Source organism: Alosa sapidissima, chromosome 13, assembly GCF_018492685.1.
Source record: "Alosa sapidissima isolate fAloSap1 chromosome 13, fAloSap1.pri, whole genome shotgun sequence".
Classification (NCBI taxonomy): domain Eukaryota; kingdom Metazoa; phylum Chordata; class Actinopteri; order Clupeiformes; family Clupeidae; genus Alosa; species Alosa sapidissima.
Genome location: NC_055969.1, coordinates 29434174 through 29456859, shown reverse-complemented (window position 1 = coordinate 29456859; position 22686 = coordinate 29434174). Strand labels below are relative to the sequence as shown.

At 47.4% G+C, this 22686-nt stretch overlaps 2 protein-coding genes across 3 annotated transcripts; one reads left to right on the top strand and one right to left on the bottom strand.

Moving 5' to 3' along the window:
- Window positions 1–4327: 4327 nt before the first annotated feature.
- ift74 (intraflagellar transport 74) lies at window positions 4328–22396 on the bottom strand. 2 transcript variants are annotated; one of them, XM_042059905.1, is made up of 20 exons: window positions 22256–22396; window positions 21540–21661; window positions 21229–21364; window positions 21059–21107; window positions 20851–20949; window positions 20559–20619; window positions 20349–20408; window positions 20173–20234; window positions 15458–15596; window positions 15088–15150; window positions 14596–14739; window positions 13781–13821; window positions 13599–13678; window positions 12564–12617; window positions 12362–12459; window positions 11736–11862; window positions 7769–7932; window positions 6004–6129; window positions 5061–5121; window positions 4328–4817 (listed from the first exon to the last, which is right to left on the bottom strand). In XM_042059905.1, the coding sequence occupies exons 2-20, from the start codon at window positions 21657–21659 to the stop codon at window positions 4702–4704; spliced, it is 1800 nt and encodes a 599-aa protein (XP_041915839.1). In that variant the 5' UTR covers window positions 21660–21661; window positions 22256–22396; the 3' UTR covers window positions 4328–4701. The 2 variants fall into 2 exon arrangements, with proteins under 2 accessions (XP_041915839.1, XP_041915838.1); XM_042059904.1 differs by having other exon boundaries at window positions 21540–21685; window positions 22256–22378.
- On the top strand, window positions 15898–20121 carry LOC121680502 (leucine-rich repeat-containing protein 19-like). The gene is made up of 5 exons (XM_042059906.1): window positions 15898–16048; window positions 17576–17633; window positions 17941–18454; window positions 18689–18862; window positions 19024–20121. The coding sequence occupies exons 2-5, from the start codon at window positions 17580–17582 to the stop codon at window positions 19401–19403; spliced, it is 1122 nt and encodes a 373-aa protein (XP_041915840.1). The 5' UTR covers window positions 15898–16048; window positions 17576–17579; the 3' UTR covers window positions 19404–20121.
- Window positions 22397–22686: the final 290 nt, after the last annotated feature.

The window sequence follows — 22686 nt, the reverse complement described above, 5'->3', positions numbered from 1 at the left end:
CAACAACAACATACTTTCTCTGACTTTGCTATACAATTTTTCTATATGTAGACTACAGACAAAACCTAAACATCATCAAATCATCATCAACAAATATTAAACAATGTCAACACTATAATAATGAATTATTTCACAACTGCAGGCTATGAAAACGATCCATATTATATCATTTTGAAACCCATGACATTATGTTATTTACATTTTGCACTTTCTTCCCTTGTTCACACCAGCTCAGCTGTCACCATAGGCCGACAATAACTATACTTTTAATAGCGTTATTACGTTTCTTCTGGAATGCTCTCTCCATGTTTCCATGTTTTTTCCACTGCTGGTGTGAAAGTGCCTCTCTAAATAGTTTAATTTACCGTTTTAGTCTCCCCGTGGACCCTTCTCCCCACTTATGTCCTCCAAATGCTCGTGTTTGTGAAAGTTTGAATTATTCACTCCGTTGCCAGAGGCATGGATATTCTCCTGACAGTTTGATGTGTAACCTAGGTTACGGGTTATTTCACTTGCATTACAAGACGCCCGTGTTTCTTCAAGCAGCGAGCTGCCAATCTGGCGCTCTGTTTTACGTTTCGGAGCGCCTCCCCCCCGGGGGGAGGTAGACCTGGTAGGGAGGCCTCTGAGCCTCGGCCCCTCTGTGGCACTCTGGTCACTCGCCCGCCCTTCCATCTCACGTTGGACCCACCATGTGCCAGAGGCTACCCGCAAACGAGGAGGGAGTGCTGGGTGGTGGTGCTCTGCTAAACAGCTACAGATTCCTCACGGAATAAAGAAGAAAGAAATGTGAAGAGTGCTCTCCCCAAAAACCTCATCCAGAGTCTCCTCCTTGGACTCCGGAGTGGATGAGAGACCATATGGAAAAGATGTGGGTTCTCTGAAAGCCCAGGGGCAATAAATCACACACACATTTCCCCCCGTTAAACAGGTGTGAGAGGGGGAGAAGAGGGGGGAGTGTCAAGAGAGTGTGTGTTCGATGGAGGTTGTTACAAAGGAGGAGTTTGCGCTGTGCGTGAATTACACTCCCCTGTCTGACCTCCATCTTTCACAAGCCCGTGCTCTGGGGTGGCCGGACGGCTGAAGGTTGGACCCAGGGGTCGGAGGAGTGATGTAATGTGAGGAGACACACAGAAACTGGGTCAGGAAATGCTTGTACCCTTTAGCAAGTCAAGGGGGAGGTTGGTGGGAAGCTGGGGGGGGGGGGGGTCTTATCAGGTAGTGCAGGGACCCTCAACTGGTGCTAACACAGGTGCTGCCACACCATGATCTTTTTGCCCAGGCTTCCATCATGGTCAGAGGAATAGAGATCCTGTCCAGAGTTAAGACAAAGCAGCCTGGACCTCTGCACTGTTCCTGGTCTGTTTTACTTTTTCCTCTCCAGTCCGTTTCCTCTAGAATGGCCAAGATAACCGAAGCACACACACACACACACACACACACACACACACACACACACACACACACACACACACACTGCAGATTAACATGCATGGGACAAACATTCCTTCCCAGCAGGGAATCTCATTCCACGCCACCCGTGGCTCGGTGAGAACGGCCATTTATATCGATGACTGGCCCCAGGCACAGTTTGGGAGCATTCACAATTGCAGCGTAGGAAAAATATTCTCATGGCCCTCTTGACTCGGGCGAGAGGAACAGGTTTGAGGACTTTTGTTTTGACAGAGGCCTGTGTTTCTTCCTCTGCTCGCACAGGGCGAAGGAAGGCAGCAGCTGTGGAAACAGTGAGGCGGCGCAGCCATTCATTCACCCCGATACCCAACACCCTGACAGGACGGCGGCCATCTTTTCCCGCCACACTCACATCCCTATAGCGGAGGGGGTTAACAACAGTGAGCCACTCCTGCACTACTGTCGAAGCATGATGTTGTGAAACTTCAGGCAGGCTGATAGAGGGCCTCTTTTGTAGCTGGTGGTGGCTCTTGCGAAAGAGGCTTAGGAGAGAAAGAGAGAGAAGAAAAAGAAAAAAAAAGGGAGAGAGTGGGGGAGGGAGAGTGAAAGGAGAAAGTGTGGGAGAGAGAGTGAAAGGGTAGATGCCACAGTGAAGGGGTCACGGCCCTCTCCACCTCTCCCTCTATCTCTCTCCCTCTATCTCTCTCCCTCCACCTCTCTCCCTCCACCTCTCTCCCTCTATCTCTCTCCCTCCACCTCTCTCCCTCCACCTCTCTCCCTCTATCTCTCTCCCTCCACCTCTCTCTTCTCTTTCGTCTTTCGTTCTCCCCCGAAGTGCACAGGGAGCTGTAACTCTGTCACTGGCCTTGTGGAGAAGTTGGGTAGAGTTCCTCCTTTCCTGGACTCCCACCCTGAAGTGGTTCACAGCCAGAGAGAGAGAGAGAGAGAGAGAGAGAGAGAGGAGATGGCTGGCGTATGCCAAGTGCGAGTGCCCAGAGCGTGAGTCCGTTTGTGAGGGAGCCGTTGTGGGATGATGTCCATAAACTCTGCATGGGTGTGAGACTATTGTTCTTAAAGGGGTGTGGACTTGCTGACCAGTAGCTAAGTGGGACCGAGAGAAGGAAGGGAGTGAGGAGGGGAGGGGAGGGGAGGGGTGGGGGGCAAGAGGAAAAAGACAAACTCTGTAAGTGTGTGTGTGTGTGTGTGTGTGCAGAAGCACACCTCTCATCGACTCACCCCCGTTCCAGCGCAGTGGGGTGCGGCGGTGGGCCAGCGAGGCGGCCAGAGGGTGTTACGGCAGCGTTAGGGTCACCAGGGGAGCCCTAAACCTCCTGGCATCGGCCGCAAAGCACTCGCTCTCTCCACACTAATTGATGCGGGCTGTCAAGCAAGAGGCTTAGTCCCGGCTGAAGTCCTGTGGTTCAGCCCGGGGAAAGGGGTGGGTTCGTGGGCTGAAGTCTGGAGCCTGGAGGTTGGAACTGGGGGTTATGCCTCCTTTCCCAGAGCTCTTACTCCAGAGCGCAGCTGGTCAATATTCGGCTAGATACACAATGGGGCCAATTAGTCGGGTTTCTCCGCAGAACAAACACGCTGGGACTATGCTGTGACTTGACTTGAGTTCACTCACACACGCAGTTTAAGTTCTATGTGTTATTTTGACCTCCCAGAACAGAAGAATGCGCCCCCTCTGCGACAAAACCGATGATCTCATTACTTTAATAAATCCGAGCGGTTTGTTATTCCTGCTCTGGTTCCGGGTTAGCACAAGTCATCGCACACTTTGAGGGGGCATTGTTAGACGCGAGACAAAACACTGGCTTGTGTACGAGGGGGAAAATTGAGGAACAATTGGTTTATTTTCTCTGCATCTGAGTAATTTAAGGACAGTTGTAGAGGAAGCCAGTGTGTGGGCTACTGGGGGTTTGCCGGTTGTCTGTAGGGCCGGTCAGCCCTGATTGCACGGGGCCTATTATCCTGTGGTGGAATTCCCCCCCACCTCATCCCGACTCAGGACAAACAAACAAGGCACCCAACCCCCATCTCCTCGTGGACAATTGTTCTTTTTCTTTACTTTTCCTTTTCTCATACGTCCACAAACAAAGTTTTCCACACTGACTCACTCACTGAGCGCCTCTCTGTCCCTTCCTCCGTCTCATTCACATTTTACTCGTCTCCTCCTCCTGGGTTCTCCTTTCTCTTTATCCACCCATACTCCCGGAATCACGCTCCGAAGGACAGTCATGCTAGTTGCTATTAACAGCCCTCGGAGTGAGAATGGCAACTGGTCTCAGCAATGGGTTTTGAACGATGACAAATAACCTCTAATTGTGCATAACATTCAGTGATTTTCAATGGCAATTTCACATGCATTTAATTCAGAAGGTTGCCCAACACCAGAACACACACACACACACTCTAACTTACCAGAGTTGGGCAGGGCACGAGGCCGCACTGGTTGGGAAACACCGGGCCTCCTACTGTGATAGTGCTCGGCGGAAACCAATTGCATTAAAACAATAGTGTTATCAGCAGGCCCAGTTCCTGGCTACCATTAACCCCTGCTACCATTCCGGATCACACTGCTTAACAGCAGTATGCCCCACACACATGGGCACACACATACACACACACACACACACACACACACACACAGTGACAGAGAGAGCAAACGAAAGAGAGAGAGAGTGAGAGACAACAAAATATGACTGATTGACTCCAACTGCATTTCTTGCAGACCACATAGCGCACTTAATCCCTTAAATGTTGCGGAGCCAGAGATGAAGCAAGACCTGGATCCTATTTTTCCCCATCTCTGTGCAGTATCACTAAAGCCTAAAGTCTTTATCATCACCATATCCTTTCCATGACCACATCCATCACATCAAATATAACGGTCATAAAATCACAGGCATTCTCTCAGAAAAATGTTTATTAAATCAATAATCTCACATAAAAATATAATATTCTACAATATGACATTCATATATTTACACTTTTTGGATATATAAAATGAAACGTCATACTTTATAGTAATGTTTTGTTTTTTTGTATAATAGTTTGACAAGTTATGACACCAGTGACACCATAGTCTATGGACTATGCACTACGCATGCATGTAGAAGACCTCTGATGCAGCTTCACGTGGCGGATTATTCTAAATGTGGAGCAGAATGGTAATTAAGTGCCGGCCTCCTCTCTCACAGGAAGTGTCCGGGGGACAGACTGGCGGAGCCGTAATGGCTGCTGTCAGAGACAGGAAGTAGGGGGGGGGGGGGGGGGTTTCTCGGCTCAGCTGCGGCTGCCCTGCAGGGTCTCGACGAGGATCCTGTTGTAGTCACTCAGCTGCTTGGTGACTGTCTTCACCACAGGACGGTAGTCACTCTCCAGGCCTTTGGAAGCAATGACTGGAGGCAGGAGGTGAGTTAAGGCAGATTGAGTGCTCAATCATGACACAGATTACCACTGTTCCTCAGAGACATGTGCATGCACAGGGAAGCCCTAGTCTACACTCTACCGTCTTCAACAGAGTTACTGACACTACATTAAGACTCACTTTGCACAGCTGCTACTTTCAAGGTCCACGTGTGTGTTCTAGTGTTTGGTTTTGTGCTTTTGTGATGCTATCTTGAATGTTGAAAAAAGGATACACTCTTTCATGACAAAGTTGTTCTGTTCATGGTGTTGCCATTTCCTCTCCAAGTTAGTGAGCTGCAACGAAAGAAGCACACAGTACAGTAGAAATGAGATCAATTCCAAATTCGCACGCCTGAAAAAGCAACTACGGCCCCAAAACATCTCCATCATCATCACTCATCACCAACGCAGGTCATCTGGGATTGCCGTTGGAGACAGTGGGCGTCTCAGTCACGTCAGATGACCCTGTGACCCCTGCAGGGATTATCTGGGGTCAGCTCCATCCAGTCTGTCTCAGCACGACCCCACTGGCGGGGAGAATCTGCTGTCCTGCACAGAAATGGCTTCCTTTGGCTGATAGAGGCTTCTGTTCTTGCCAAGATCGTCAGCGCGATCCCCCTTTAGCTTACATGAACCCACACCCTCTACTGAAGCTTCTGAAAGATGAATCCCTTCAGGACGACACAAGACCCCGCCGCTGTGGCGTCAGGGTCCTGTTTGTCCAGTCAAGAACTAAACTTTTTAACCTCCATGTACAGAGAGATTTGTTGTATTCAACTCCACGTGATAAGTTATGCGGTGTTCAGCTCTTGATGCACTCACAGGACGCTTGTGAGGACTCCAGTAGAGGGAACGTGGATTAGAGCAGCGGGAATGTGGAACTGAGAGACTGTGAGAGTGGAACTGTGGGGATGCATGTGGAACTGTGGGGAACTGTGGGGGTGAGAGTGGAACTGTGGGGGTGAGAGTGGAACTGTGGGGACGCATGTGGAACTGTGGGGAACTGTGGGGGTGAGGGTGGAACTGTGGGGGTGAGAGTGGAACTGTGGGGACGCATGTGGAACTGTGGGGAACTGTGGGGGTGAGGGTGGAACTGTGGGGGTGCATGTGGAACTGTGGGGGTGCATGTGGAACTGTGGGGGCGCGTGTGGGTGAATGATGGACGCTGGGGGTCACCTGAGAATGAGTCTCGTTCTCTTGAAGCTGGGTCTTCAGAGTCTCGTACTCCTGGTTCATCTTTGCCATATCCTTTTTGAAGGCGTCCTTACGCGTGGAGAGGGAAACTTTCTCCTCCTGCAGCCTCTGAGAGATGGAAACAGAGAGAGAGATTTTCAGAGAGATTTTTTGTATCTGTTGATGTATACATATATGAAGTATGTGTATGTTGTATATCCATATGTGATGTATGTGTATCCTGTACGTAATAACTGCTTTGGCAATACAATTCCATGTTATATCAGCAAAGCACTTTTTGAGTAGATTATTTTATTTGACAGGGGTGTGGGAAGTGGGTGGGAAGGCCAAGTACGCAGATCGGATGACATTTGTCATATTCTCGATAAACAAACAATTCATGTTCAATCTCTTCACATTCCATTGCTTTGCCCTAATCTTTTTACTCACTTTCTAATCATAAGACTTCCCTCATTGTTTATCCCACCCATACAACAAAGAAATTATGCATGACACTGATAAATTTAAGCCGGTAGGAGACGTTTCCTGCAAGTGCATCTGCACGGCCACACGTGTGTGTGTGTGTGTGTGTGTGTGTGTGTGTGTGTGTGTGTGTGTGTGTGTGTGTGAGGACTCATAAGATCCAGAGTGGCCCTAGGAGCAGCCCACTCCCCTGGGGGGGTAAGTCAGAAGCTCCTCAGTGGAAGAAACATGTCTTCCTGGTGTCAAACACTGCAGAGAAACCTGCATCCTGTTGTAGGAAAAAGGCCCCTGAAACCCACTCACCCCCATTCCCATTTCTAGACGCCCCTACAAGTCATTTCTCTGGTGAAGTGAAGGGATGCTTTTATGTCCTCTTCCTCCTGGCCACTCTCTCACACACACACACACACACACACACACACACACACACACACACACACACACACACACAAAAGCATAAACACACTAACACGCATAAACACACGCATGCACACAGGCACAACCAAACCAACACACCCACACACATATATAACACACACACACACACACACACACACACACACACACACACACACACCAGTTCCTATGGAAACGTTGCCGTGGGCTGCCTCCCGGGGCGGGAGCAGGCCTATCGTTGTTTACACTACGCCGCAGTCTGCTGCTGGAGAGGCAGCCTGGGAAGTGGGAGCAGGTCGGATACGTCTGTCAGGGCGCCTCTCCCGCAACACAGAGGAGAACGGAGGCTGAGAAATGAATATTCTTCCTGTGGCCGCGCATGGAACAGGAGCTCCAGAGCAGCGGAGTGGGAGCTTTTATCTGGTGGCCGTCTTCGACTGGCCCCAAATCTCCCGGAGCAGATGGTGCCACAGGCTTTCCGGACGCAGCCAAAAGGTTTTTTTTTTTTTTTGAGAGGTGTGAAAATGTGAAAGCCCTGATGTTATCTTCATATCTGTGATGTGTTTACGTGTGTGTGTGTGTGTGCGTGTGTGTGTGTGCAAAAACGTGGATGAGTGCACGGCTACAAGCGCTAATGAGCCCGTGTTGTTCTACGCAAACTCGATGAAACTTGCCTGCCCACAGATGAAAGCAACAGGCGGGCGGGCCAAGTCTTGTCCATCCACACCTCAACAACTCAACAAATACATACACAAATAACTACATGCTCAGATGTGGACAGAGTGTTTAGACTGACTAAATAGCCCACAACAACTCCCTGGCCTGGACCATCAGCCCCTAACCCCCAGAACGAGAGACCGAGGACAGCTGGACGCTAGCGGAGCCTCACCTTCTTCTTGTCCTCTCCGGCGGCCTTGAGGGCGTCCAGGTTGCTGTAGGTCTGCAGGCCCTCGGTCATGTGCTGGATGCGCTCCCTCAGGCTCTCCATCTCCGACAAGATCTTCCCCTCCAGCTGCTCCACCTTCTGCAGGTCCTGCTGAAGATGCTGGTTCTCTGGGGAGAAGCACACACACACATGAAAATGTAAAAAGAAACACACACACACACACACACACACACACACACATATATATGCACACACACACACGTATGCACACACACACACACACACGTACGCACTTAACAACCCCCCCCCCCCCACACACACACACACACGCACACACACACACACACAGAACAGATGGGCACAGCAGCACATATACAGTATGTTAACACCCCCTTGGATAGCGTGCAGGGAAATCATCATAATCACACACCTGGTTAACATACACACTGCGGGGCACATTCAAACTCATTACACACGTGAGAAAAACTGCTTTTCAGCACCTCTGCTCCATTGACCCCTGGGCCCCCACTCCCCACATCACTGTGCCATCAGTCTCAGACCCGTGGGGGAAGGCATGGGTTCAGGGAGACGCACCAGACAGTGCTGAGAGGTCCAACTCAAGCCGCAGGACCAAAGCTCTCTTCACCTGAGCCACCTCGGTCCTAAACATTAACAAGGCTGGAGACTTGTTTTTCGCAGCCTTTCAAATAAAAAAAACAGGCCGTTTGGTTTTGCCATTTCAAATAAAACTTCAGAAATTTTGCTGACAGGGAATGACCTAGGTGGGCTACTATTTGCTTTTTCGACATTCGATTCGGTAGGGGCCGAGACTTCGTTTCTCTGAGACGTTGGAGCTTAATAGACCTTGGAGGACGTCTGCATTTTTGTGCAAATAAGGAGAAGAGGAGACAAAGCCCAGCAGACGCAAGTCAAGCGCCTGGACGGTGGCCACGTTATTAACGTATGGTGAGAGACCCGACACCCGACCCACCTCTGTGACCAGAACCTCAACCCCCGGACCAGAACACGAGAGCCACATGGGCGTCTCCGGACTCATCATTCCGGGCCCTCGCCGAGCACCAGGGACGGATCCAACGCAGAGCCGGTAACAGCTGGAAGAGCCCCAGCGGTGAGGATACGGGATTCAGCGTTCCATCGGATACTTTTTTATTTAGTTACACTTCATAATCGTATTCTTTTTATGGCTGTATTCTTTTTGGTGCGTTGCACAAACCGTATTAAACTGATCCTCCAGCGCCCGTCTCAGCCAAGTCTATGGAGGTCTCATTCAATCCTTTCTGGCAAATATCAACGCAATCGATGGCTAAATACTGGGCGGTCAGCCTCCCATAAGAGGAATGCAAAAACTGTCGGATCAGGAGAAGACAGGCCCACTGTGAGGCTGGCTTTCAGTTTCCTCTGTTTATTCTCAATGACCGCAAGACCTGCTGCAATCCCCTCTCGACTGGTACCAGACCCCACGCAGAACTGATGGAGAAACCCTCAAGCCCCTTTACCCAACCCCCACCCAAGTGTGCTGATTGCAAAACCAAAGCTTCTCTCGTCCCTATGCTCTGTGGCAATGGCATCTTAACACATCCTTACAGTCCGTCTGTCTCAGGTTATTAATCTATTGAGTCCCCCCACCCAACCTCTCCACCCAAAAAACAACACACACACACACACACACACACACACACACACTCCACCCCCCTCTGAGGCCGAGTTCTGTTGCCCCTGTTACTCTCGGGGCAGGAAGAGGAAGTGGGCCGGTTCCTCCTGATACGCGGCCGGCCGGCCGCACTGTTTGGAGAGGCCGCTGCACTCGGAGCGGCGAAAGACTCACAAAGTGCCCCATCAGCACTTCTGTGCATTCTCTGCCGCTTCCTCCTGGGGTTAGCGTTTCTCGCCGCAGCCGCAGAACTCCCCCCCCCCCCCCCCCCCCCCCCCCGCCACCCTCACACACACACACACATGTACAGCCCTTGTCTATAATCCCTCAACCACACACACACACACACAACTCCCTCCACTTCACTCCCAAAAACCAGACACACACACACACCACACACACATCCACCCTGTAATCCTTCAATAACACATACACACACACCCACCCACCACTGCTAGCACTCCCAAAACCAGCATACACACCCACACACACACCCACATCCTCAAGTACACACAAACTGCTACAGCCCCCACAAACACACCCCACCCCACCCCAAGGATTTCTACAGCCTTCCAACCCCTTGGGGATGAATGTCTTGGCTTTGGTTCCTAATAATATTTATACAGGGACGTTGTGGAGGCCCAATTGTGTAGAGCAGATAATCGTCTGTTTATTAATACTGTGTACTTCACCTCGGTGTACCTCTCCACTGCTCCCTGGTGCTAAAACTTCCTCTAACATACCTCGCACCCACACAGAGGCTGAAAGACCTCTCGGTCACATATAGAGGCCTTCAAAGCAAACCCCACCACTGGGCATCGATTTGCTTCTCTTGATTTTTTTTTTGTTACGCTGCTGTGAAAAGGTCCGCTGCTGCTAATACAAATAAATAAGTGAAACCGAACAATGCCGACCCCCAGCTCAGAATAGTCGGACGGCGGAAGGCTGGCTTTCGGCTGTGGCCCTGATGAGATAAGAGACGGTTTTTCGGGGGGCCGGGGGGAGGGGAGAGGGGTCTGGGGGACGTGGGGGGGGGGGGGGGAGCCCAACACAAAGGAAGGAAGGTCTCTTGGCTCAGCTTCAGCAGCTCATTTGATAACAGTGTGAGGGAATGGGGGGGGGGGCGGGGGGGGGTCAGGAAATAGGGGCCGGGAGAGAGTCGGACTGTAGGGTGGTAAAGCTCAACGGGGGGCTGGCTCAGGTATGCCCCCACCTGAGGCTCGTCAAGTGATGAGGTGCCACTGGTCTTTTGTTTAGCAGTAACGGTAGCACAGGCAGTCACACGAGCCAAGACCATCAATCCGCAACACTTTTGTTACAATTACGTCTCTCATCTACATTAGTCTTCTCGGAAGGACACTTTAGGACCCTTTCCCGGAACAAAACTCTGACAAATAAGCTGTGTGATTGTCCATGAAATCGACACTACCAACATGGATAACTACAGTAATTGCAAGCTTTGGCTACCTTGCAGTCTTTGCTGGCAGCTGTTGTACAGTTCAATTCAGCATTATACAATGCTGCAATGCTGCAGTGGCCTGCAGGAAGCAATCTATCATTTGAGCGGTCAAATGGTCATGAAATGTGAGTTTTCTAAGTGTAATATATGGAAACAGACAGTTTCAGATGCGGGGTTCCATACACTTGTATGGACGAGGATCATTTTAGCTTATTAACTTTTTAGATCATTAACTTTTCAAATTATAACTGAATAATGTGGATGTGCCTGTAGAATGGTTCCAAGGGACCTGATCCTGAATGCCCATCACTCATTACTAAAGTGACTACAGTGACCACACTGCATTTCATCATCGAGGTGAGTTCCTCAAGCCTTCTGACTTCAGTCAAAAGTGGTGGGAGTGGGGAAATGGGGCTTTCCACAGAACAAAATTAAAAGACTCCTCCACACAACTTCCTTTTTAGCTTTCTCAATCAGTCTTCCCATGTCAAATTGCCTGGCTGATTACAAAAGGTGATGAACAACATTCAGCCATCAAGCAGTAGACTAAACACTCCCACTAATTTGGATATGGAGTATAATCAGGTCCTATTGGCCCAGGACAGCCTCCAATTCTAAGTCTGTATCAGTGTTGTAAAGCTAATGGGGCTACTTCAGCTGCTATGACATTAGCTCTAAGTTACTCTAAGTGGCAGTGCTGTTGTAACTGAAATGGAATGTATAGAGTATAAAATGACACAGTTGCACTGTACTGTTTTTACGGCATGTGACTATTTACGGCTATGACACTGTGTTGAGCACAGAAATGTGCAGAGTATGTGAGGTTGTGTGAGTCTCACCTGAGGACAGGCCTTTGGCCGTGCTCTCGGACTTGTGCATCTCGGTCTCCTTGAAGCTGAGGTCCTCCTGCATGGAGCGCAGCTCGTGAGCCGTCACAGAGGAGATCTGCCGCAGGCGCGTCATGTTCTGCAACAGAGAGAGAGAGACAGAGACAGAGAGAGAGAGAGAGAGAGAGAGAGAGAGAGAAAGAAAGAGAGGAGAGAGGCTCATCCAGGGGCTTTTCAGCCATAACATGACTGACTTTTATCATGACATGGCTTTTAGCATGTACTTTGGGGTTTGGCTGAGTCCATCATGGGAAACCGTAGGAAGTGTATATTGTGAAACACTGACTAATAAGAGATCATTTTAACCAGCATTATCAATCAGCGTAAACCTATAATCCCTTGTCCCCATCCATTTAGTTCACATTTGAGAAACACAAATTAGGGTAGGCAGTTGCCAAAACCAACTACAGCCAAAAACGACAGCCTCAAGTAGTTGTTTTGGGAGCTTGATTGAAACTAAAACTCATCAGAAATGCCAAGACTATAAACATGTCAACGTGCAACATACTCAGCTAAGAAAATATATAAACTGGTCTTGAGTTCTGTGGTATCGTAGAGTTTCTGTTGTTATTACTCACTCTGCTAGAATGTTCTAGAAGAGCCGTGATGCTGGCCTGGGTCTGCTGATGGCGCTCCAGCTCCTGGGCTTTGACTTCGTCGTACGTCTCCAGGAAACCTGAGACACAGCCAGAGCCGTTAGCACCGTTAGCGCACTGGCAGGGCGTGCGCCTCATCACACACTAGTCTAACACATGCAGAAGATGAAGGTAGTCCACTGACTGTTCATGGTCTCCTCTTTCTTCTTCAGCTCCTTGTACTTCTGGCTTCGCTCCCCTGTCAGAACAAAGCCGGTTAATGGAGGTGGACAGGTTGCATTCGCTCCTTCTCTGCCTGCTATGGCTTTGCTAAACCAAAGAAGAGTTACTGTATCTACTAACTAGACCATCACTATGCAATGGTATGATACAACTATATTAACTATCACTGCGCTTAGGCCACAGATCTCAATCACTTGTTTCTAATTACATACAGCACATTCTTGACACACTGAAGGTTACAGACCAGGGGGTAGTAAGGGAGTATACTGGATGTTAGAGGTGATCCGAGCCCTACTGCTGTGTCTTACCATCTGCCCATGGAGTACGAGAGGACGGCAAAGCAAGAGAGACACAGGGGTGATGAGAGAACACACAGGACACCTTGAGAATCAGCCCTCTCTGCTTAGAAGTCCAGCACTCCCACAGCTTGTCGTGTATGCTTTTCACTACACCACGGGCTGATTGTGTTGTTGTACTCTTCTTATCACAGAACCTACGCTGTTTTAATGTCACCTGAGCCAAACTTTCCCCTCAGGCCCTCCACCCGCCCTGGTGAGGCCCTCCCTGTCAACTCTATTGTTCCTCAGCGGTGTGCGTGCCGCACTTCCAGCGTCCCCGGCCAGGAGCGGCCACTCAAAGAGCCGCTTCCAGGCAGGAGCCCCCCAGACCCCAGGGAGGACGTGAAGGCCAGCGGGAGGAACTTCTTTCTGGACACCGTCCAAACTCGCTGGGATTTATGGCCTGCTAGTCGCAGTAAAAAAAAATATATATTTTCTAAAAAGGTACAGCTTCAACCCTCTGAAAGCACCCCCCACCCTAGTCTTACATGGGGGAAGATGCCTGACAGCAGCCAATTCCCGACCCCCACCTCTCCCTGCACCTCCACCACTACTCCTCCTAATCTCTGACGTCCCCTGTGACACCTCCGCCCGATAAACCGGGGGGGCCTCCTCCCATTCCGCCGCTTAGGACAAGCCGTGTTCTACCTCTGCCTCACCTTGGCTCTCCTCCAAGTCGTTGTCCAGCTGACGCATCTCCTCGGTGACCTGGCTGATCTTCTCCCGCATTTCTGTCAACCTGAGGAAAGGTTACGCTTACTGATGCAGGCTGAATAAGGGTGAGTGAACGCCATGGCTTTACAACCCAGAATGTAAGGCTTGCATATCACGTCATACTTACTGTCGCTCCATACTTGCTATTTCTTGATTATCTTCTTTCACCTGTGGAGGAACACGCCCAAGTCAAAAGGACTTCTTGAATTTCCCCTGGGGATCAATAAAGTATCTATCTATCTATCTATCTAGGACAATACTCATATGAAGTTTCTCCACACACACAGAGACATAAAATGAGTCTTCAGAGGTTAATATTGCCGTATGGTTTTTTCTGAGGCCAGCCATGAATAGAGCCTTTATCTCTGGTCCTGTGACAGATAAGTGCTGGCAGCCAACAGCAGTCATGACTGCGGAAAATAATAAAACCACTGCGGTTCCCTATTAGCACCCGTGTGGGTACAGCCTTCCCATTGGCAAAAGGGCAAATGAAATAATGAAATAACCCTGAAATAAGCCCTGAAATAACCACAGCCAGAGGTCACGGCCAGAATGTTTTCATCACCACTGGTCCACACCGACTGGACAAGGCCTGAACTCAGGCAGGTGGGAACAGAACAGATTCCTCAAGGAGTCTCGAATATTGGAGAGGAGTCTACAGTCTGCATTGCAGCTTGAATGTTATTCCTCATTTTTGAAGGTCGCTTTGGTTAAAGGCGTCTGCTAAATGAAAAAAATGTAAATGTAGAATCTAAACGCTGCCTTTTTGTGTGCGTTCCCTATTCTCTCGTATAATTTTCTCACCAGCATCGGGCTCAGTGAGAGAGACATGGGAAATGCTTTGGGAAGGCTGCAGACACGTTGCAGACCTCATCTTTCTAGGCCACGACACGTTGGCTCCAGAGGGCCCAATAGTGACGGAGAAGCTCAGGGCCGGGTCACCTGCTTGAGCAGCCTCTCGCGCTCCTCCTGCGGGGAGCCTACGCTCTTGTCCTCGGCCAGCATGGCGTCGCGCCGCAGCTCCAGCTCCTGCAGACGCTCGTGCAGCAGCACGGCCTCCTGCTTCACCTGGGAGTGCGCCATCTCCTGTGGAGAGAGGACCACATCAAACAGACAGACAGACAGGCAGTCAGTTAGACAGGACAGAAAACATACCAGGAGGGCAATCATGGGAACAGACAGACAAAGGCAAAGAAGTTAGTGGGTGGGGTGAGAGATAAATAAACTGTTCAGAGAGAGCAACACAACAGTTTTCTTTGTACTTTGGGCCATGAAGGGAGAAAGTCTGTGACAGTGCATTCAATGGGTTTTAGGTGAAATAGGCCTTTGATTTCAGACTGCATAGGCTTTCAGGGTGCACCGCCTGTGGTGGTGTTGGTGGGAAAGGTCACAGGGTTCGGGGTCAGTGATAAGAAATCTGGGCTCTGGACTCACGGCTTCAAACACCTCCTTCCGTGTGATGAGGGCATCCAGCTCCTCCTGACGAGCGTCAAGTTCCTGAGAAAAACACATCAAAGGGAGTCCAGTAAAGGAGTTTAAGGCGGTCATGCAACCTGTCAGCATGTCCTCTATGCCTGCCGAGGCCAATGATTGTCTATCTCCATCATAAATCAGTAGCTACTGTACGTGTGAGGTGACAGAAGTGACCTGCTGGCATTCAGCTGGCTGTATGTGTTACTGAGGACACTCACGGGTCAAAGACAGCAAGAACATTTCCCCAAAGGACAGAGCGATAGTGGATTACTTTTCGTCATCCAGGATCGTTCACCTCGTCTTTATCAGATGAATATATGAAGCCGCTCACCTGCAGCAGTTCTTCGTTGTTGGCTTTCATCTCGGCATACTTGGCTTGCTTTTCGGGCGACATCTTTTTGATGATGTCCTCGGCGGCCTGTTTCGCCCTCTCAATCTCCTCCTCCACCGCTCGGATCATGTCCTCCTTCCTAGAACCCAACAACATTTTTCCTTAATTTGTTTAGCCGTGTAGGTATTTAGGACTCCCTCAGTAGACCTGTTCTTTTTTAAGGGAAGGATTAAAAACAGACATTCAGGAATATCTGGGACACATCCCAACACCAAATAAAGCAAAAACAAAACTTTAAAACTAAAAAATATAATAACGCTAAATACTAATACGTCCTAAATCGTCGTAAATTAACAATGAATGTCTGAAATATGTACACGCATGGATCCATTGATAAAAAACAAGTTTCAAGTTACATTCTCTAGAAATGAATAATACAGTATCTTGTCCTGCATTTTTTTTACAATTCACCTACTTCAGTAAGCAGTCGTTGCATGGTCAATGTTTAGCTAGAACATCATGGCTTTCTTTTTATTACTGAGACCAAAGGTGCTTAACAGGCCCTATTCCAGTCACACATTCCTGAGCAAGGCAAATACTCTTCCTCAAGGTAAGGCACATGTACTGTACATGTATGTTTAAACATTTGGTATGTATGTTTAAACATTTGGTAGTTTGCTATTAAGACATTAGCCAGTCTGTATTCATTAACAGAGCGTAGTATGAAGAGATGTGATTCAGGAGTGTAACGACACAGTTTAACAGTGCCATGGCATGTTCACAAGGGAACTGGCAATAAGAGCAGCATACTACTCAAGTATACTCTCTTACAGGAGAGGGCTCATTATGCTACAGCCGTTTCTGCTACATGCCACTGTCAAGTGCTAAATGAGAGCAGGCATACTGTTTGGGTTTACAGATTCAGTGTCCTGAGCTTTGCCCTGTTCCTTTTCTTTGTTTCTAATTTCATAATGTCTCTGTAAATGATGTTTCCTTTTGTTCCGTGACTTTCTCTGTGCGAAAGCAGCTGTGCTGCTATAGATAGAGTTCTACCTAACGAAATGAAATCACAAGCCAGACACTCTTTGGCATTTTAGTCCGTGAAATCCCATGCTGATATCTTTAGCAGCAGTGATGGTTAATTCAATTTAGGTAAATACTGTGAATAGATCTTAACTCATTTCACAAGACTATTCACAAAATGCTCAGTCGGCAACAGACAACATGATTATGAGGTTTCCAAGAACTTTAGGATAAAATGTACTGCAGTGGATTCCCTTGACACTGTACAGTACAGATTCCACAGCTATTTCACATTCACAGAGGTGACTTAGGAAGTGTCCTATCTCACTCGTCATAATCAAGAGGAGTATTGATTCACTCCTTCAGTGGTCACACGCAAGGTGGGATTCCAGCAAACATGTGACACCGATTCTGTGAGCCGCGACGCCCTTGTGCATACTGACAGCAAGCTGTATGGCAATCACTCCCTGTTTACTCCATAGAGATCAAACAGACGTCTGTCCTCGACTCCAGCAGTCCGCTAATCCGGCAGACTGAAAAACATCTCTCCTGTGAGGATGAGGGGGAGAGGAGGGGTGAGGGGGGGACAGTGGCACTTTGTGCTCCTTGCCAGTTTGCGGAGACCATGGGTGTCTTTGTGACCGGGTCAGAGATAACAACAACAAGCCACACAAATATAGCGGAGAGGAGAAGGCATGTAAGCACAGCAGTGGTGGAGGACAGCGAGCAAGCCTCATAAACCAGCGGTCTCCCATACAAAGACACTCTTTGTGCGGTTCTTTAAAAGACTGTGCTTTTACTGCAGGGGTTATGCATTATCCTACAGGGGCAGAGCGGGTGGGGTGGAGGGGGGTTCTCTCTTAATTCTGGCCAGCAAAAAACAACTCTGTGGAGTGTGGATCCGCTGACAACGCCTTCCAAAGTGTACAGAGAGTCGAGCGCACTCTAACCTTTCCAGAGCGATCAAGATTGCCATCCATCTAGCTCAGTGCCACACAGCTTCTCCGTGGCGTGACGGGGATGTGACTGTGCACTTGGGCTCTGATGCAGTTGTGATGTGGCCGAGTGCTGAAGTTTGTTTCCTTTCTGTGACAGGACCATGGCTTTGTGCATACTGCTACTACTGTGTATGGGAGGACTAGCAACGTTTGAGGTAAGTGTCGTTGGACATACAGTATTTCAGCACCCCTCCCCCCCAATTATTCTTTGCAAAAAGCGTTTCTACATCCCTTGTGATGATTAGACTGGGGCATTCAGAACAGGTAAGGGCATTTCTAACAATAGCATGACTAAAATTATATTAAAAGAAATATCGGAGGCATATTTAAAAAAATATTCGTTTGATAACCCAATGCTATTTGGTCTACACTGTTGAGGGGACTTTTCCAACATCTGCTCTAGTATATGGATTACCTTAAATGTTTAGTGCTTTAAACAGTGAAAACTAATTGCCTTCTCAGGTCGTAGGTGGTTTCACCAACAAAACATTGAAAAACATCGCAGAGGAATACATCCCTCTAAATGTCACCAAGTTAATAATCAGTCATTTAGGCTTAATAAGCCTGGACAGCTCAGACATGGAATTTCTGAGTAAGTTCAAGAACCTGACAGAACTCGATCTCAGCAGCAATGTCATCAGTGTCCTGCCTGATACCCTGCTGCCCAGCCTCCCTGCACTGAGGGCCCTCAACCTCTCCCACAACAACCTCAGTGCACTGGAGCACACTGCCCTGTCCGGCTCGCTGACTGAGCTGGATCTCTCACACAACCACATAGTGTCCCTGCCTCTGTTTGGTAAGTTGCCCAGCCTGGAGAGACTTCACCTGCAGGGCAACAGACTCAACACTCTGACAAAGGAAACTTTCGCAGCACTAGAAAAATTACAGCTGTTGGCTTTGGAGGACAATCCTTGGAACTGCTCTTGCGAGTTTGTGGACCTTGTAAAATTGATCAACAGCACTGGTTTACTAACAAGTAAGTGTGGATGAAGTGTATGATCATGACTCAGTCCTACCCATAGGCTACACTATGTAGCAGACAGCTACAAGTGCTGGATAACAGCAGGATGCTGACATCTACTGACATAAAAGTGTAGTGCAAGAGCCTACTATCTGCACACTGCATGTCTATACACCGTTTGGTATTGTTTTGTTGTCATGCAGTTGATTTTTGATTTTCAAATTCTTTTTGAATACGTATTTTGAACAGGTACTCAAGCAACATGTGCAACACCACCAGGCAAAAGCATCCTCGACGACAGCCTGTGTGTTACTGAATCATCAAAAACATCTTCTACCATAGTCACCACACTCAGAAATATTCTGACAAGCACACAGAGCAGTATACCATCAAAGAGCAGCAACGACAGTCTCTCAAGTAAAGGTAAAGAATAAAGAATAAAGATAAAAAAGTGCCATCATCAGTGTGTATGTAAATTATGCAAAAATCCAATCTCAAAGTGGACAGTAGCAAAAAGCTGTGTAGAACTCTAGCATCAGCTCTTACACTGTAAGAACTAAACTAGTTTCTTGTCTCCTCTCTAGACTTTAATGTAGGTGAGGGCACCAACAGTAGTGGAGGACTCCCGGTGGTTGGGAACACCTGGAAGTTCCTTGTTGGGGTAGTGGTCATTGCTCTCATCACGTCAGTGGTCATTGTTTGTGCTGTGAAGTCACCCTCCTGGTACAAGCTGATCTTCAACTACCGGCACCAGCGCCTGCGTGAGGAGGAGTGGTCCCATGTCTCGGTCACGGGCCGCTACTCCAACTTCAGCCTGGAGACGGAGCAGACGGAGACCAGCGCCCACGAGCTGGACGAGGGACTGGACTGCGAGATGCCAGATGAGGAGATGGAGGACGAGGACGGCTTCATAGAGGACCGCTACATTGAGCCGGGGGACTACAAAGACCAAAACGAATCCTGAGGAACTGTGATGGATGTATCTCATTTGGACGAGCGAAATGAGACAGCAGGAGGCTCCCACCGGGGATTTCAGAAAAAGTGAGACATCGCATGAGTATGTAGGACTGTGATTGGGATGGGCTCTCATTCCAGGAGGATGTATTTGTGTTTATGATATGAAGCCTCTGTGAACACATCCAGGTGCCCTATGACCTGATAGAACAATAAGCCATGTGGAGACCTCTGTGCTATGATTCATAACCACTCATCCTGCAGTGTAACTAAACTAAACCCATAACTGCAACCATTCATGCTTCTTACATATGTAAATAAGAGGTATCTATCTTGGTGTGTTGTTGAGGGATTGTTGTGGTGTACTGTTTTGTGCCAGTTAAAATCAACAATCTAACAACGGTCATGATGATGAACATGAATGGATTAACAAAGGTTAAGATGATGAACACCTAAATGTGAAAGATCATTTTCTGGTGTTTGAAGGTTTTCAAAGTATGATGAACTCACTGAATTTAATCCTTGGTAAAGTCTGACACATGGAAAAGCTGATGTTCAATGATCAACATTAATGATTACTGTTGTAAAGCAACCCTGCACTGCTGCAGTGGACACACTGTGAGTGTACTGTACAGCACATTTGCTATCTGATTGAGCACTTTTAACAGAAAATTCACCTACATTTGGCTGACTATTATAAGCCACCAGTCTTTTCACTGAAGAGAAATTAAAAAAAGAATATTGAGGCAACTTATTTGAAAGACATTCAACATACTTACTCTCTTCTCTCAGTAAATATGACATCCATGCTTTTAGCCTCTCTGTCATTCTGGGCTCTCAACTGAAAAAGAAAATGACAATCAGTACTACTACTGGACACATCTGTGTCTACACACTAGCATGGATTACATATTTATGTTCATGCCAACAAAATACACACACACAAAAAACGTACCATGTTGCAGTCATTCACAACTTCTTCCATCTCTGTATTGGTGTTCAGTTTGTCAACAAGCTGGAATTCCCAAAACACAGTTGTTATGTTCCAAGTTGTAGACGCAATGAATACAGCACTCAGACAAACTTAGTAAACTTAAAGAAAATCAACTCTCATTAAATCTGAGCAGTCACAATTTCTCTCTCTAAAGGTCAAACACACAATTACCATATTGTAATCTGCCAGTTGTCCCTGAAGATCTTTTAGCTCTCCCACAAGCCCTTCAGCTCTAAAAACAAATATGACAAAATATATTCCTGTAGAAAGCCCCATAGCCCAATGGCATGTCCACTGCTACTTTGAAAATGGAATTATGCTTTGTAGATAGAAAAAACATCATTCCAACCAAGAATTGTATCAATAAAAATGAACATAACACTAACACTTGTTTTGGCATAGGATGTACTGTAGGCTATGTTTAATTCAAGAGATACTTCTAAACAATCAATAAAACACTTACCTTTTCTCATATGAAAGGTAAACAGAGTTTTCCTGGTTGAAAGTGTCAATCTCTTTTTGCAATTTGCTGCACTCTGTAGTGAGTTCATTGATTTTACTCCTGATGGATTTCAATTTGTTACAGATATATTATAAATACATTAATAACAACTCTAGATTCATAAAGTTATCCGTGAAAAAGTAACAAAGAGTAACACCGCTCCACTAACCTAAGTAACCCAAGGTAGTATGATTTATCCAGAATTTGTCTCTGTGGACCTGGTGAACATCAACAATTTCAGATACAAACATATGTCCCCTGAGATTTTACATTACACACTGCAATTGTATAGCAGAACACCAGGAATGAATAGAAAACTGTGACTTATCAGAAACTGACCTTTCATTCCAGTCTTCATCCCACTGAGCCCCTGTTGTGTCACGGGCCGATCCGCCACCTTTATTTGGGCTGACAGGACACCTGGGGTGGCTATAGGACCTCCTCGTGTCCCCGGACGACCGGTCCCTGGAACCATCTGTCAGAACATCACCATTATAATGATGAATCCTATCCTCATCACACTGACACGTCAGCCTACACCTCACGGAGAAGATAGGGCAGATGTACGGAAGGTAGTGGAAATGTTTGGAAAGTAGGGGAGGGTGGCTGTTTTCACGATATGTTCATACAAATGTATGACGCTTACTTACCCCTGTGCCAACTCGGACGGCTGTCTGTGGTGGTCTGATGGCTGTTGGTGGTCTTCCTGCCCCTGGTACAAGAGACCCACGACTCATCGGTCTACTGGATGGAGGTCGTTGGCTAGCCATTCCTAGATCACGTAGGCTAATGTTAGCTAGAAATGGCAATGGCATTGATTAGACTGTAGAAACGTCTTCACTTCAATCCACAATATTAACAGACACAATGCGTATTAACAGCTGTCTTTTTGCTAGTTATAACGTTACATCAACAGACCAAATCAGCTAGCTAAGTTAGTGATAGCATTTGTTATCACTAAAGTTAACGTTATTCTGTTAACTAAGTTAACGTTAAACAAAATAACAACACACTAACGTTATCGTTTGTCAATCAAACAAACATTAACAGTTAATTTATGTCTCTAAACGATGGTTTAGTAAGAATGTCAACAAACGTAAGTTTAAATGTAACAAAAGTTATGTTAACTAATGTTAGCTAAAAATGATAGACATCCAAATGACCATAAATTACATGAACGTTTAGTTAGCAGGAGGGCTGGCTAACAAAATGCAAGTAACGTAACGTTATGTTAACAGTTAGCTCTAGCTTGCCATTTCATTTGATAAGCACGTTTAGGCATGTCTCTCTCTCCCATGAGAACAAATATGGACGACACCACAAAGGTACAAATGTAAAAGTGAATCTTTTCTCTCTTTTGCATTACCTGTATTATGCGGCGTACTCCTAAATGTAACGTTAGCTGAGAGCTCTCCCAATGTTTTGCTAACGCTAGCTTCCTGCGTTGCGTCCTGTTCTCGTTTCGTTGCTCAGCAACCTTTTGAGGGTTTACCGCAATCTCGTGCCCCCTCGTGGAACTAGCAGATGGAGCACACGAGCTTATCTCATACAGTCTATGGCTTAGTTAAACATCTGCAAATATTTCATTGACTTTTCCCGTAAGGTTCAACGAAGTAACGTTTATGTAACGTTTATGCACGCATGCACATGTTGAATTTAAAGAAAACGCATTTCTGTGTTTGCATTATGTAGTTTTGAATATGGGAATTCACAATTCCATTTATCTGGAAATGTATAACAGAAGGGGGCGCTACAGGTTTAGCCAGGCCTTCTTTGATGCAGTCTTCAAAATACAAC